Source organism: Myxocyprinus asiaticus, chromosome 14, assembly GCF_019703515.2.
Source record: "Myxocyprinus asiaticus isolate MX2 ecotype Aquarium Trade chromosome 14, UBuf_Myxa_2, whole genome shotgun sequence".
Classification (NCBI taxonomy): Eukaryota; Metazoa; Chordata; class Actinopteri; order Cypriniformes; family Catostomidae; genus Myxocyprinus; species Myxocyprinus asiaticus.
This window is the reverse complement of record NC_059357.1, coordinates 9,878,806-9,895,688: the sequence shown is the minus strand read 5'-3', so window position 1 is coordinate 9,895,688 and position 16,883 is coordinate 9,878,806. Positions and strand designations below refer to the sequence as shown.

The 16,883-nt window shown below is 39.3% G+C and overlaps 1 protein-coding gene across 1 annotated transcript; it reads right to left on the bottom strand.

Moving 5' to 3' along the window:
- Positions 1-744: 744 nt before the first annotated feature.
- LOC127452140 (major histocompatibility complex class I-related gene protein) lies at positions 745-4,797 on the bottom strand. The gene is made up of 7 exons (XM_051717364.1): positions 4,596-4,797; positions 4,100-4,360; positions 2,716-2,988; positions 2,302-2,592; positions 1,649-1,767; positions 1,510-1,531; positions 745-1,412 (listed from the first exon to the last, which is right to left on the bottom strand). The coding sequence occupies exons 1-7, from the start codon at positions 4,654-4,656 to the stop codon at positions 1,369-1,371; spliced, it is 1,071 nt and encodes a 356-aa protein (XP_051573324.1). The 5' UTR covers positions 4,657-4,797; the 3' UTR covers positions 745-1,368.
- Between the last annotated feature and the right edge of the window lie 12,086 nt (positions 4,798-16,883).

Below are 16,883 nucleotides of genomic sequence, written 5' to 3'. Positions count from 1 at the left end.
AACTCCTGATGTTGCTATAACAATGCAAAAAGCACTCACTAATTTGCTTGAAGTGAAAATCAGTCCTCCTTTCCTGTTTAATTAATCAATCGCACGATCATGCAGGACATCTCAGGTTTTTAAATCCATAAGGATCTCTTTCTCAACGGCAATACCAGCAGTGATGACAGCCGACTCGTCAGAAAGATCTCGTGCTCTTCGCTTTCAAATTACGTACATCTCTTAAAGCGTGATTGCGTCACTCAAGGCCAGCTAGAAGGCCTGGACTGGGACATATCCTTAAGACCACACCCACAAGAACAAATAAATCAGTCTGATTGGCTGATGAATCTGACAATCTGTCTTTAGATGCCAATTCACTGCACTGTTGAGGGATTCTGTGGAAATTCGGGAAGGCCTGACAGGTTGGAGCTCAGACTCACGTGTTGCTTCGGCTAAGGTGCATGGCTTCAGGCATGTGATTTGTGAAACAGTTGTCACACTTTGCTTCTAAGCATCAAGGAATAAATTCTGATTGGATAAAGTTTTTTGCTATTAGTTTTTAGATTAATTAGGAGTGGAAAGCGATTGAAAATACATATGTAAAAAGGTCAATGATAATGAAAGGATAAAAAAATATTTATTTATTAGGCATGTTACGCCAGCAGAGAAGGCTTTGATGGCCCTGAAAAATTGCCACTGCTGTACAGATACAAACATTTGGCATTGGAAGAAATGTGCTAGATTGAAATAAACAGTGATTAATACATGGAATTACACATACTTTATTTGTAAAAAGCCACTGAAATATTAAAAACTATAACAGAGAAAGAACATATCCACTTCTTAAGAGGCCACAGTGTGATAAGAGCTATTCAGTCTTAATTTTAGAACCAGTGTTGTGTGTTACTTAAAAATAGTAATCTACTACAAATTACTTATTATTTCTCTAAAAATTGTAAACAGATTCCTTTACTAATTATTTCATTGGAAAATAATCATATTACTAATTACTTTACTTTATAAAACACTTTTCCGCTCAACAAATTCAAAATAATGTCTATATTTCTTTCTTGTTCATTGTTACACAAAATTCATACACTCAGCAATCACATTTCTCCTTCACAATGACTCGTTATGGGGCCATAATTAATGTATTCTACATAAATAATATATTAGAAATAAGCATAATCCTAAAATGTATTTAAAAATTAATTAAATTAATTTAAAGTCAGTGACTGTAATCTGATTACAAGAATTTCAAATGTAATGCATTATACTACTTTTTTCTTTCTAAAAAAAGTAACTAGATTACAGTAACTAATTACTTTGTCATTGGATTACACCCAACACTGTTTAGAACAAGTACAATTATAAACTTTTAAGTGGTCACATCTGTTGGTGTTCTGCAATTTCTGCTGTCTGGTCATTGGCTGAAGAAAGATAAAATTATGATGCATTATTATATTTACATATTTAGCTCTATTAGTAAAAATGGATTAGTAGATCTGAACAGGTTTGAAGACTAACCTGAGGCAGGTATGTAGCTGGCCTGCAATATGGAAACAGAAATACAAATATGAAGCTTGGCCAACAGAGGTTAAACTTTAGCAAAAGTTTATAAAACTTTAATTTTATGTTAGGGGCATGTTTGATTGTGTTTGAATACCTGATCAGTCTGTTTGTATCTCTTCCTCCATATTTTAAAGGCAACCACAGCTCCAATCACACACAACATCACTAGCGCCAGCACCAAGGGAACTACAGCAACAGGGTCAGAGTCGGGCTCTGCAACACACACACACACACACACACACACACACACACACAGACACACACAGACACACACACACACACATGCGCACACACACACACACAAATATAGCTAATTGATCATAATCCAAATATTTTCACAGTTGCTGAACAGTGCTTGAAGTGTTTCTGTGATGGTTTTGTCAGGTTTTTTTTCATGGGCTACACACTACCCATAAAGTATTCTGAAAGACAGAATCTGTATGTGTAGATCTTTGCAGAAAGTTCCGCAAATTTCCGCAGAATTGCAACAGCTGTCAGTCACAAAAGTTTTACACATTCCCCTCCTCTTGCATGTTTGTAGGTCCTCACAATGCAAGTGAATGGTGGCCAGAAATTTCAAGGTCCAAAAAGCGAAGAATAAATGATGAGAGAATATTCATTTTTGGGTGAACCATTCTTTTAAATATTTTTTGGCTAATTTGATGATGCTTTCAGCAACCAATAAGTGCGTAGTACTTTACGTGTAGTAAATAAGCCTGCCCCTGTGTTTGTGTAAATTCAGAATACCTAAACTGATGTCAAGTTTGTTATCCAGGCTAAGGTGAGTAGCAGTACATGTGTAGGTGTGTCTTCCTCTTTGCTTTTCAGCACTTAGTTCCATACTCTTCCTCATCTGGTACGTTCCATCAGCGTTGGGCAGCAGTTCTCCTCCTGTAACCTGCTCCTCATTTACTGGTTGGCCATCTTGGAGAAGTGTCAGGTTGATGTGACGTGGGTAAAAACCAGTTGCCAGGCAGGTAATTCGAACCACACCTGTGTCACTGTAAGAGTGTTTAATCACTCTCACTCTGGGCTTTACTGTAGGGGAAAAAGTGAAGCCACTGAGTAGGAAATGCATCATAAATGTTTTCAAAGGCTTGAGAACCAAGCAAACTAAAAGTAGAGAGCATTTTTGGCAGTTACATTAACTATATTAGCTACCTCTTGCCATCACACGGTTCTTCTCCTTTTTTAGATATTTCTTGAGTTGGCTGATGCACAGAGGGCGGTAAAAGTGGGCATAGAGCCACGCGTCATACTCCAGCTGTGCTCTACTCTTTATCACAGGCCATTTCCACTGAGTGTGCTGGTCTCCCTGAATGTTATAGTGTCTCTCAAAGCCACTCTCGCGATTGAAGGCTTCCACTGTCATCATTCGACCAGGCTTATCATGGAAAATTTCACAGCCAACCAGTCTCTGCTGCACATGAAGGCCTAGGGAAGAAGTATAGTTTCACACTTAAACATACTGTATATAAGGCTGTTTATCACAATGGACCTTTTTCACAATAGTGCCATCTTGAATTTTTGACAGGAAAGACAACGAGGCTGTGAGGGATAGATTTACAGTCTCTTCAGTTGGCTGTACTGTTGTATAAATTGTTTTGGAGAAACATGAAAAAAAAAAAAAAAAATTCCCAATACATTTTATTAGACAAAACACTAGAGATAACATGAGTTATAAGAATGAGAATAAGATGAGATCTAGGAGCTTTATTCAGTGCATGCCATTGAAGAAACCATAAGCTTATCCCTCACAGCCTCGTTTTCATTCAAGTCAAAAATCAAATATGGTGTCACTGTAAATAAGGTCTATACCGGCTTATACCTGCTACCCTTGTCACAATATTAAAGGGATAGTTCACCCAAAAAGGAAAATTCTCTCATCATTTACTCACCCTCATGCAATCCCAGATCAATATTTAAGTCCTTTTTACCATAAATGGTAAAAAAGGACTTAAATATTTATCTGTTTTTTTACCCACACTTATCATATCACTTCTGAAGACAAGAATTTAACCACTGGAGTCTTATTTATTACTTTTATGTGGCCTTTATGTGATTTTTGGAGCTTTAAAGTTCTAGCCACCATTCACTTACATAGTAAGGACCTTCAGAGCTGAAATATTCTTCTAAAAATCTTCATATGTGTTCTGCAGAAGAAAGAAAGTCATACACATCTGGGATGGCATGAGGGTGAGTAAATGATGAGAGAATTTTCATTTTTGGGTGAACTATCCCTTTAACAGAGTTAAAAGAGTGCAAAAAAGTCAACCATAAAAAACAAAACTCAATTTTGCTGACCACACACTGTACATACTGATTGTATTGTATCTGCATAACAGACAGATTTGAATACAACATAAGCAAATAAATAACCAATGTGAATGTTTGTAAGCTGAAGAAGGTAAAGCTACAGTAATCCTTTGAATGTGTGTGGTTTTTTTTTTATCATTTAAATATCTCCTTTTCAATATGATATAACCTGTTAGTGAAAATACTATTTCAGATGCACACTTCAGAGAAGTCCATAAATCATATTTACCTTTTGTATAGTTTAGGTAATCAATTAAATAGTATGCTTTAGTTTTCATGGCCTCGTGCATGTCTTTACAAACTGTTAATATGGTCAGTTGCTCAGTGGCATTAACCGATTCTTGTGGTATCTCCTGGACAAAACTTCTCTCTTGTGAATTATAGTGACCAATGACAAGATCATCCAGCATCATAACTGCAGTGAACTCTGGAAATGGGGCTGAACTGTCTCCAGTCAAAAAAGTGGCAAAGACCCATAACGAATGTGACCCTGGGAGAGAGAAGAATTTGATTAGATCAGAGAATTTCAACTTCATTAAAAGACACTGAAGGGCAGCTGGGAGGAAAAAAATTGAATTGTGTAAGGCATGCCAAATTTCACTTTAGAGCAAGCATCATTCATAACAGGAAAATAATTATTTGACTACATGGAAAACAGGAATAGCAAAATGTGTGCTTCAGTATTAATGCTGTAAAACTGTACTTCCACAAATTATGTTGCTTACCCGAGTCAGAACATACAGGGGCTGACAGTACTGCACACATTGCAACGATCAGACAAAACATGCCTTTTCCAAGATGTAAACAGGGAAAGATTTCCTTTTTATGGTATGAAAAGCATTAGAATATGACAACTATCTATTCTACATTTCAGCATGACTTTGAAGAGAGTATTAAAGTACATTTTTGCAATGTGGACTTCCTCATTCTGAAGTCATTGGGTGTGGTTAGAAACAGGCATGTCTTATTTTTACCACTAGGGTGGGGGGACATTTGATTTTGTATTTTCCCAAAACTATAAAGAGCAACAAAAAAATAAAATAAAAAATAACATAATACTTTCCATAACACTAGTTTGTTACTTTACACTGCAAAATATTCCTGATCCATGAGATAATTGCGTGCAATGTCTAAAGTTGGATTTTGAGGTAATTTGATCCAATATTTAATTGTTTTTTTTAATTTTCCAAATTTACGTAGCTAATGAAAATCTCTGAAATTATCACATTTATTCTGAGACAAAATGCGTATTTGTCATTTTCAGTTTTGTTCAAGATGATTTAATCATTAGAATTTCAATAACTGTAAGTAAGTAAAAGTATTTGGGGTAAAAAGCCCCCCATTAAAACACATTGTTTTTCTTAATGGGACGAATAGATTTGATATGAAGAATGTTCAAAGTGGGCTCAAACTGACTGATCCAATCACATTTCATTTGTATATAGAACACTTGAGGTGTCATGAAATGTCAGATGTGACTGAAATTAACAGGAAATGGTGCACCCTTATCTGAAATGGTTATTTTTAATAAGCATAACCATAATTTATTACTTTAATAAGCACATTTTTCTTAAGGTGTGCCTTTAACCTCGTTGTATCTATTCCTAAACCTTTCACTTCTGAATAGTGTAACTAAAAAAAATAAATTAAAATTATTTTTTTTAATTCCGTTTTTCTATCTCACTCTTTTTTTTCTGCGTTTCAATAAAGAACATTTTTATGATTATTTCATATCTATATAAGTTTACTTTCACATGATATTTATTTGTTTATTACAAGACAAATGAGTACTGATTTTCTATGTGACAAAGGTGAATGATCAGTATCCCATTTGAGTGTTCTGTACATACGCAGATTATACATGCTTCTTACTCAAGGTGGCACTGAAGTGTCAATGATTGACTTGATTTATATTTGACATTGCTTTCGACAAAGCAAGGTGAATCTAAACTATAGCAAGTGTAACACATAAACAGTATGATATGACTGTTGTCATTTGGGTGTATTACTGAAATTATGTAAATTGTGCATCTGTTTAGACTCAAAAGGTGCCTGAGAAAATACATATATGTGTAGCTTATGTGTTATGTGTCGCTCAATATGTGTTTGACAGCCAGTTGCATGTCATGAAAGTTCAGTGTGGAAGTAATGAATCCTGTTCTGTATTTGGTGCATCATCTCTTTGATATATGAAAAATAAAACATCAAAATATATCAGAATATATAATATTCTATTATTTTATCATCGTCTTGAATATGTTTTGAAAATTTGACATTATCTGGGCATTTTTAGATCAATTTTTGATAGATATACGTGCCGGGTCTCTAAAAGCCTGAGTATATAATAATCTTTGGTGTTACACCCATGCATTTAAGTGTTAAGTAGGTTGACTGTGTTGTCTTTTATTCGTGAAAGCATTAATTTTTCAAGCAATTGCTCTCAGCTGGGCAGACAGTTTCATCTTGAAACAATTCAGAGTATCAAACTGATTCATGCCTCACTGAACATTAACAAAACATAACTTTTAAAATATTCAACAATAAAGATTCAGGTTAAATTCCAAGTTGGGGTGATCTGAACTTGAGATTTCCTATACCATTGTAGACCATAGTACAAAGTAGGCTCAAAACAGGACTGTAATTAGCAGTCTTCTCCTCTAGAGTCCAGTCTTCGCCAGGTTTATGGTATCCTCATTCGCATTTGATTAAAGCAGGAGAACTGTAAGTTACCTTACGACTCAGTACACTTGACATTGCGTGCTAACCTATATGGGGAGTTGTCCTTCCACACAATCTAGTTGAAACCTCTCTACAATAACGGCAATATTCTAATATTGGCTATGGTGTCTGAGCCCCGTCCTTTTAGGCGCAAAGCTGTCCGCTATGAAAGCAGGTGCACAAACACCATTCCTCAGAATTTTCTTCCTTCAAGACAGCGATTCATCTCTCGTCTAGAAGCCCTCTACTGCTTCGCCGTCGACTACACAAGTCAGCAGGTGGAATCTTCACGGCAACGAGAAGACTCTCCGCTCCCCTTCAGTGTTCCGGCTAACATCACACTGCCTCACCGCTTGATGCTTCGCTGGTGAACGGGGCGCTTCATTATCCTGATGCCCCACAGCTCTTCGGCAGGTGTTGTGTATCTTATAAAGCAATTGTATATTGTATATTGTGTTATAAATATAAATATATATATATGTATATATTTACTTACGGATATATATATATAAAAGTGTCGCTTACGTGTTCACGTCTTTTTAAAGATGTCGTTCCGTATGTGTTCCTTGTGCGAGAGGCACATCCCACCGTCAGATCAGCATGAGAGCTTCATTCTCTGTCTGGGCAGCACCCACACAGAGTCAGCTCTCATGGAGACAGACTGCTCAGAGTCTCAAGACACTGTGCTCGTGAATCGGCCTTGTTCTGAGTGACGATTCAGCCTCACACGCCCTCCCACCCGCCTCTTCTGTTCACGCCCTCGTCTCGTTCTGTGGTTCTGACACTGGGGATGATAATGTTGTCATGTCTCTCATTGCATCAGTCGACTGGTCAGTGGATGTTGCTACCACCCCTCCCCCCAGCGAGGGCGAGGAGTGTGTACACACCACTGACAAGGAGATGCTTTGTGTCCTTTCAAGGGTGGTCGAAGAGCTCGATATCGAGTGGTCTCCTCCAGAGGAACCTACGCAATCTCACCTTGATGAATGGTTCCTGTAGTCCGGACGCCGTCAAGCGACCGCGTCTTGTAGATCTGCCCCGTTCTTCCCTGAAGTTCATAACGAACTGTCATATATTGACGAGCAAGGCTACGATCCAGAGACGTTCAAAGAGCTCCACGCTGCTACAGACTTAGCGCTACAAGCCACGAAAGTCACTGCACAGGCCATTGGCAAGTAAACGAGCAACCTGGTGTTTTTGGATCGTCACATCTGGCCGAACCTCATGGAAATGCGTGATGCTGGAAAAGCTGCTCTATTTGATGCTCCAGTGTCTCCAGTCGGCCTTTTCAGAGGCTCTGTGAATAGAATTGCTGAGCGCTACATCACGACTCAGCAACAATCACAGGCTATGAGACATTTTATGCCAAAACGGAGCAGTACTTCATCACAACCTGGCTCGCTCCCACTCTGTCTCGGTCCAGCGCCTGGCTAAAAACCCCACACCAGCTGCCTCAGCTCCGCCAAATGTCACTGCCAAGCCGCTGGTAAAGCCATGCAAGCCTCAGCTCAAGGCCAAATTGCCCTCTGTCCCATTACGCGGACGTGTGGCGAGCTCTTACTGGCATTCCGACTGCGTACTAAAAAACTATCGAACATGGTTATGCAATCCAGTTTGCATGTCGGCCGCCCCATTTCAATGGTGTTCTGTCTTCCACGGTTCCGTCCGGAGACGCGTCAGTGTTACGAGGCGAAATACACAATCTTCTTGCAATGAACGTGATAGAGGTTGTTTAATATGAATTAATAAGCCTGCTGTCCCACTGCGCGAATGCGTGGCAAGTCCTCATGGACGTGTCAGAGCTGGTGTTTACAATGATCGAGCACAATCTGTGGTCTGACGTGCCCATTCGAAATGTTAACTCAGAAACAGATCTTATTGCACATGCTGCAAATCAATTTAAAGTCCTTCATTTCAGTCTGTCTCTGGCTCCCCACACGTTCACAAAATGTATCGAAGAGGCACTCACCCCATTGAAAATGAATAGTGTGTATGTTTTGAATTACCTCAGCGATTGATTATTACTAGCCAATCAGAGGCACTACTGAGCGAACACAGACTTGCTGCTTTGCCATATGGAAAATCTGGTTTAATGTCAACTGGCGAAAAGCACACTTTTCCCCAGACAGCAAATCTCCTTTTTAGGAGTTCATGTGTGTGCACCTCATGAAGGAGCATGTACAAACCATTCTTTGGTGTCTGTTTCAGTTCAAACTGAAAAAACAAACAAACAAACATTACCACTGAAGTCATTTCATTTTCCTGTGCCTCACGGTAACTCGCCACTGTCTGGCTGTTCTAGCACCATGGACAGTGCCAGCCTTCTACTGACAAGGTGTTATGCTGGGTCAAGTTTTCAGAAAGAAAGTGCTGACCGAAAATGCATCCAACACAGGTTGGGGCGTAGTGTGTTATGGACGCCTGACTTTCGACACCTGGAAACAGGTGTGAAACGGCCGTAACATGCCAACTGTCTAGAGCTACTGGCTGTCATTCTAGCTTTGAGAGCATTTCATTCCGATACTGTGAATCACCACATTCTGATTTGTTCGGACAACACAACAGTAATGGCATACAGTATATATGTTGCCATGACACGCTGGCCAATGTATGGCCAACGAAATGAAAGTATGTGCTTCCCCCGGTGCGCCTCCTTCGTTCTGTCATCAGCAAAGTCCAAGTGGGATGGAAACAGTTCTGTTAATTGCACCGAAATGGCCCAATCAGCCATGGATTCCAGAAATTATAGAGATGTTATATGTTCATGGGAAATACCGCCATGGAGGGATCTCCTCTCTCAGGCGCAAGGCACAATCTGGCATCCCCAGCCCAAGCTGTGGAAACTGCATGTGTGGCCCCTGAACGGAGCGCGCTAAACACATCAGAACTGAGGCATTCAGTCATGAACATCATTTTACAGGCCAGAGCGCCATCCTCTAGACGTTTCTACGCGCTAAAATGAAATGTGTTCACTGATTGGTGTCTTTCACATGGCAAAGACCCAGTAAACTGCCCTATACATGAAATTCTCATATTTCTTCAAGAGTGATTAGATGCAGGACCCACTCCGTCAACGCTCAAAGTTTATGTGGCGACTATATCTGCATATCACGCACCTGAAGCTAGCACCACTATAAGCAAACATGATTTAATCATAAAGTTCCTTAGAGGAGCAAGACGATTAAGTCCACCTCGGCCGGCTACAGTCCCGACTTGGGACCTAACTTTGGTCCTAAAGCGCTCGCAGGGCCCCCCTTTGAGCCTTTGGTTGATTTGCGCATGCTCTCCATTAAGACCACACTACTACACTACTTACATGCACTATCAATTGACAATTCATAATTCATATGGAGTTTGGCCCTGGTCTTTCAAAAGCCACTGTCAAACCCAGAAAAGTTTATGTGTCTAAGGTTCTAACCACGCCCTTCAGAGCGCAGGTGGTTCATCTTCAAGCTTTTTTCCCTCTTCCATTTATTTCGGATGAGGAACAATCTTTGCATTTGTTATGCCCTGTGCGGGCGTTACATGCATATGCTGAGCGCACCCACCAGTTCAGACTGTCTGATCAGCTCTTTGTGTGCTATGGAGGATGCAAGAAAGCAATGTCCGTCACCAAGCATAGACTTTCTCACTGGTTCATTGATACGATTGCCCTGACTTCCGAGTCACAGGGTATGATCTGCCCAATTGGTGTTAAAGCACACTCAACTAGAGGCATGGTCTCCTCCTGGGCATGGATGAACGGTGTGTTTTTACAAGACGTACGTTTTGCAGCAGGATGGTCTTCTCAAAACACATTCGCAAGGTTTTACAACCTAGACGTAACGTCTCTCTCTTCACAAGTCCTCACTATTTAGAGCACTTTCTATTTCATTTGCCAAACATATACTTATAATTGTAATTTACCATAAAGTCACAAGCACTTTCGTTATAAATAGCTCCCTTACCGACTGGGTTTGTGAAGGGATTAATTCATCCTATACGACTATAGTTCATACATTCATTCTAAGTGCTCCCCTCCTGGCCCAACATGAGAGTCACTCACTTGCGGTATACTCATGTTGGTCACCGTCCCGTGGGACTACGGCGTCATGTTTCCTCACTGGAAGGTTATGTCATGTAGTGCGGCATGATGGGATTCTGTTCCCTATATGAACTACAAGAGTTCTTCTTAGGTGTGAGCGATGCGCTCCTTGTCCCTCAGTCAGAAAATTCTGAGGAATGGTGTTTGTGCACCTGCTTTTATAGCGGACAGCTTCGCGCCTAAAGGGGCAGGGCTCAAACACCATAGCCAATATTACAATATTGGCGTTATTGTAGAGAGATTTCAACTAGGATGTGTGGAATGACAACTCCCCATATGCGTTAGCACGCAATGTCTCATTCCCTTCATCTCAGGGCACCGAGGTTATGTACGTAACCAAGACGTTTGCACAACCTGAACATCCTACATTTATTTAGCAACACTGGTTCTCAGTTACAGCTCTGTGATATCGTGGAAAAGTGTAAATAGTTATAGTATGATTCAGGATTTTTAAGATAACGTGGACAGTTTGGGAAGGATAGTAATAAGGCAGCCTTGTTATAATAAGGTCGGTATTTTTTGCCTTGTAGTAGTAGGATCACATTAATTTGTAACTGCTCTCAAGCAACGTGGGTAATTAAGTCAATATGGGAGCGGATGAGAGCCTCCATTAATAGCGGCTTGCTAGGTCATATATATAGAATGATAAGACTTATCACTTTTATACATCACATGTAACAGCAAGGTTGAGACAATTTGGAGTTCAGTTTTCCCTGTGTCACATAATTAACTTAGTGAACTACAGTGAAAAACATCAGTCATGAATTTTTCTATTTCTTTATTCCAAATTTGATTTAAAAAGTTAATCAATCTATATCATGAACAGTAGTTTATTTAAGCAATAAGGCATGAGAGGCCGTGCTGTACTGTGAATATAGTCATGGCTGAAGGGCGTTGCCTGCAACCACTTCAGCTGTGACTACATTCAAAATATGGCACAGCCTCTCATGCCTTAATGCCTTTATAAAACAGTCACCACATAATGAAAATAATAAGCACACAAATGTTCATTCAAATTTTATATTTTGTAAGTAAAATCATTAAATGCCATCCTTCTGCCAGAAAATATAAATCTACAAATCCACAGTTTGCCTGAGCAACCACTGTGCGGCGCCATGATGATCTCGATACGCAACGTAAAATTAACCGAAACGAGTGATCCACACAGACAACAACAACCATTTAAGAGTCATTTGGAGTAAAAATTAATTTCACGCTCAACTTGTGCAGTTGTTGACTGTCATAACAACTCAAATTAGTAAATGATATCAATGTAACTAACCTCAGACTAGTGCTTCATGCCATCTACAACCTCAGGTGAGGCACTGTAAAAAACGGTCACCTCGACTATGTGAAGTATCAGCACTTTTTTTGTTTTTTTTTACAAATGTAATACTTTACCCGCTAAAAATATATGTGATGCTGGTGAAAACACTGGCAACCGGAAATTTAAAACAGGCGAATCGTGAAACACTTCTGTGTTCAGGAAAAAGGTGGATAGAAGTTCTATGAAGAGGTCAGAGCTGTGCTTTATAATGATTAAAGCACGGCTGTTGACCAATCAGCATCCAGGACCAGAACTATCCGTATAGATATTTATAGTTCATCTATATATATATATATATATATATATATATATATATATATACTGAATACTACCATGGTATGAGTTCTTTTTTTTTTTTCATTCTTTTTACTCCTTCAGTTGCTTGAATTTTCAAAGCAGCATTGCAGAAAAAAAAATAAATAAATATGACAATATCTGAAAAAATACAAGCGTGTCATGGCAACATATATACTTCATTGAGCAAGCCAAAGGCAACAGTGGCAAGGAGCAAGTTCCTAAGATGTTATATACTGTAGATGAACCTTGGGAGGAAACAGTATTCACCTGGGGAAACTCTCCTCTTCCATAATGCATTTAAGCCATCTACAGTATTACATTACATATCTTTTTATCTGCTAGTTGTCTATGATTATGAGAATAAACACATCATCAACTCTTCAACGTTCTGAGAAGGTTAGTTCGTAGTTATAAAAATAAAATATAACAACAAAAATAAAAAATAGCAAACGCTAAAGGAAATGCTCCTATAACGTTAGAAATTGGTTCCCAAAAAAAAAATAAAATAACCAAACGGAAAAATATGATAACGTTAGGGGAACGTTCTATGTTTGCTGGGATGTAATTTCTGCGACACTTGCGCCACCAAACGGAATTGCAAAAATAAACTTTGTTTTCAAAACAGTTTTCTAAACACGCCCCCCCCATCTGTCGTTGGTCAAGCAAAGAGATAGTCCCGCCCCCAACTCACGCCATTGGTTGAGTAACGTTGTTGGGTGGGTCTAAGTGGGTTGCTCAGAACAAACAAGTAATTTTCATAGTGGAACAGAAACACAATGTTTACAGTTTTCGAGAAAATTTATCTATGAATGGCTAACTAATAGTTATCTCTGCATATGGCACAGGAAAAAGTATTTAACACAGAAAAACTTACTGCAGCTTTAACATAAAAATGTTCATTACAATTTATATTAACAGTGCAACAATTTGAGTTACGAGTTCTCTCATGAAATATCATACATTTCAGAATGTCTTAGTAATTTCAATTTCAAAGTACTTTATAGGCATGATTGTGTTTACATATAGTACAGTAAAACCAAAGCATCAATAGCCTACATAGGCTCCAACAAAAGCTGGAAAGAAAAAAAGAAAGAAAATAATCCAGTAAAACAGCAATAGTTATACAAATATAATAAAGGTGCGCGTGATGGTAATAAAAGAATAATAATAGCAATTTACAATTAAATAAATAAACATTCGACAAGACATTAATGAACATAAAGAATACTAGTATTTAGACTCCACAAGTTTCTGCAAAACCTGATGATCCATGTGTGCGCGCGGTTCACGTTTAACTAGATCAACAACCAACCACCCATTACACGGGTTTGTTTCCTCCGGACTGTGTTTACATGAGTGGATGACCGAGGCTACCCGCTTTCCACGAAAATAGAGCGCCGGGTCGACGCCCACTTCACTGCTCCACTTCAGAGCTGAGTCGTTACAGCGCCCCCGCACGTGGACCAGCCTGGTGACCGCGCGCATCACCAGCAGAACACTCGGTGACGACACACCCCTATCACGCTCCTGTGCGTGCAGTTCACTGTACTAGGTGCGGGACAACTCACATGGCACACGGTCATCCTGCGACAGTCGCGTACAGAAACAGGGAAGCATATTTCTGTGTACCGCATCAGTGCAATTAGATTTGCGTGCGGACTGAACGCTTCGGCTTGTGCGTTTCTGTCGAACATCTCAGACACATGCTGTGCCGAATCACTGTTTAGCCTACTGCTGTTTACTGCCTGTTAGCTTAAACTACTACAAGGGCTTAAAAATATATTAGAAACATGCTGCAATTCTATAAACGAGGCTGGAACATTCTAATAATTACAGATGATAGTGTATATCAGTGTTCTAAACGAAATCTTTAAAACATTTTGATGGAATCAAAGAACCTCAGCCTTGAAATGAGCCTGGTGAGAAAAGGACCGCCTGGATTAACAACCACCTGATATCTCGAAATGATTGTTTAAGAATGTGTGATTAATACAGCAGCAGTCACGAAACATCGAACGCCTCATTGCAGTCTCTCTAGCTTATTGAGTCACGCGGACAGTAGGTTAGGAGGCGGTTCAAGTGACCTACATTCACAACCTTATAAGATACAGAATGTTCTCTAAAGGCTCAATTATGGTTATATTTTTTAAACCATAAAAAAACATTCCCAGAACGTTGCAAGAAGGTTTTGTGTTGCAAACTTATAAGATACAGAATGATCTCTATTGGTTATTTTTAGGTTTTATTTATAAACTAACGTTCCCAGAACATTGCAGGGAGGTTTTGTGTGCAACCCTAAAAGACACAGAATGTTTTCTAATGGTTATTTTCTCTGTTTTATTTGTATCACCATAAATTAATGTTCCCAGAATGTTGCAGGGAGGTTTTTATGGGTCAACCGAAAGATAACTTTTACAAAACGTTTTCTAATGATTATTTTTAGGTTTTATTTTTGTATAACTATAAACTATCCTTTCCAGAACATTGCCGGGAGGTTTTTATGGGGCAGCTGAAAGAGAACTTATACAGAACGTTCTTTAATGATAATTTTTTTGTTTTTTTATAACCATAAACTTACATTCCCAGAACGTTTCAAGGAGGTTTTGTGTGGCAACCGTAAAAGATGCAGAATGTTCTAATGGTTATTTTCAGGTTTTATTTTTATTACCATAAACTAATGTTTCCAGAACATTGCAGGGAGGGTTTTATAGGGCAAGTGAAAGTGAACTTATACAGAACATTCTGTAATTATTATTTTTAGTTTTTTTTTAACCATAAACGAATGTTCCCAGAACATTGCAGGTAGGTTTTTATGGGGCAAGATGAAAACAGCAGTGATTATGGGTTAAAAGTGGAGTGTGTAATTTTAATCCAATACACTTTTTGTCAAATTTTGTGAATATCTCTTCACAGTCCACTAGCTGTCCGTTCTGTGTGTATGCTGAAAAAAAAAATCAGGTGTTTGTACACAGCCCTGGCTCTGTAAATGGGAAAATAAACAAAGTGGATCGGACCGATCCACACAACACTATTGCGATTACACAGCATTGGCAAAGGGTGTTCATAAATTTTTTTTGGGGGGGGGGGCTTCTGAAGGAGCACTGATTGGGAGGGGTGTGTTTGTTTGGCTGTTTAGTTAAAATATCAACAGTCTTTCTCAGGAATCGCTTACTCCACCTTTAACATGAAAAGCAGTTGAACCGTAACACCGGCAATGTTATCGGACAAGCTGACCCCTCTGCAATGCTTTCTGTCCGGTGTGTTTATGTTATAGTGGTCTTGTTTATTACGAAGTTAAACGTTTATCATATTTTATTTAGAATGGCCTATTTGCTCATAGGGAATTAGAGAGTGCGAAAGGTCGTGATGAATCTGAGGGGTGTTGGCAAATGTTGTTTGAAAACATACTTTATTTTTGTAATTCCGTTTGGTGCCACTAGTAGCGCAGAAATTACACACTCCACTTTTAATGAGCTTTCGCAATATTATGCAAAGACTTCCTCACGTTGTCGAGCACGAGCGCTGTCGCGCCAAACAATACCAAGCGGAAAAAACACAGTGATAAAACTCCAGCAATATGCGGAAGTTTAGAGTTTTTTACATGCTATAACTTGTAATTGGAAATTCATTACCGAACAGTTGTACATATGATAAGTTGTACCATCACTGCACCATAGGACCACCAAAGTACTTTATTGCATGTGCAGTTACAAACATTGTATGAATTTAAAACCACATAAATTTAAGCTTAATAATGCTTGTGATCTCTGACTGACATTAGAATGATTTACCTGATAAAATTCGAGATAAAGGTTGAACAGAATTTGTTTAGGCTACTTTAGGTCTCACGGTTGCAACTAAATCACTCTACTGTATACAGTCTACCTGTTTTTATTCCAGTTTCAAGCATTAATGATTTTCTGATAATCAGGCCAGTTTGCTTTGCCTCTTGATTCTAACACTGACCAAGATACAGCGAGTGCGAGTCTGGTAACAGGATACTCAGAGACCTGCTGGTGAGATTACGGCACACCGCTGCGCGCGCCATGTGCAGTGTGTGTACAGAATGGGCACGGTTTTGAACTGAGAGATTTTGCATGTGACAAATAAAGGCGTGCACACACACACTTCCCTTGTGTTTCGCTAGATTCGAGGCATGCAGCTTTAAGGCCACTCAAGTGATTACGCGCGGTGCGCGCGCCCGGTCTCATGGTCCAGGTAACGTGATGTTCAAACGTGAAAACCTTTACGCCTCGCTTATCCAGAAGCTCTGCTATTATCCCATGGCCTTGATTGTCTAAACAACTGGCACAAAGATGCATTCGCTGCAGAAACGTGTCAGTGCCATAAACGAGACTGTTCGAAAATAGAACCAAAAGGCGTGGTCTATTCACAACATCAGGCAAACATCTACCCACCACACCAGTGAATCACGTATGTTTATGTTTGGCTTTTTCCCCACCCCTCTCACGTGCATTGTCACGCACAGTTGTACAGGTGAGAATGATTAGGCATATATATGCAATAAGGCGTCTGGCCTGAATGATTCACGTAAATACAAACAAGTGGCTTGTGTGGGTACAGTGC

What these genes read in the sequence shown, in the direction of transcription:
- LOC127452140 (XM_051717364.1), bottom strand. Translation starts at nt 4,656, where the DNA reads ATGTTTTGTCTGATCGTTGCAATGTGTGCAGTACTGTCAGCCCCTGTA. An exon ending in GATACAAACAGACTGATCAG is followed by an intron (nt 1,532 to 1,648) that starts GTATTCAAACAC and finishes TCCATATTGCAG; the next exon opens with GCCAGCTACATACCTGCCTC. An exon ending in CAGCTACATACCTGCCTCAG is followed by an intron (nt 1,413 to 1,509) that starts GTTAGTCTTCAA and finishes ATCTTTCTTCAG; the next exon opens with CCAATGACCAGACAGCAGAA.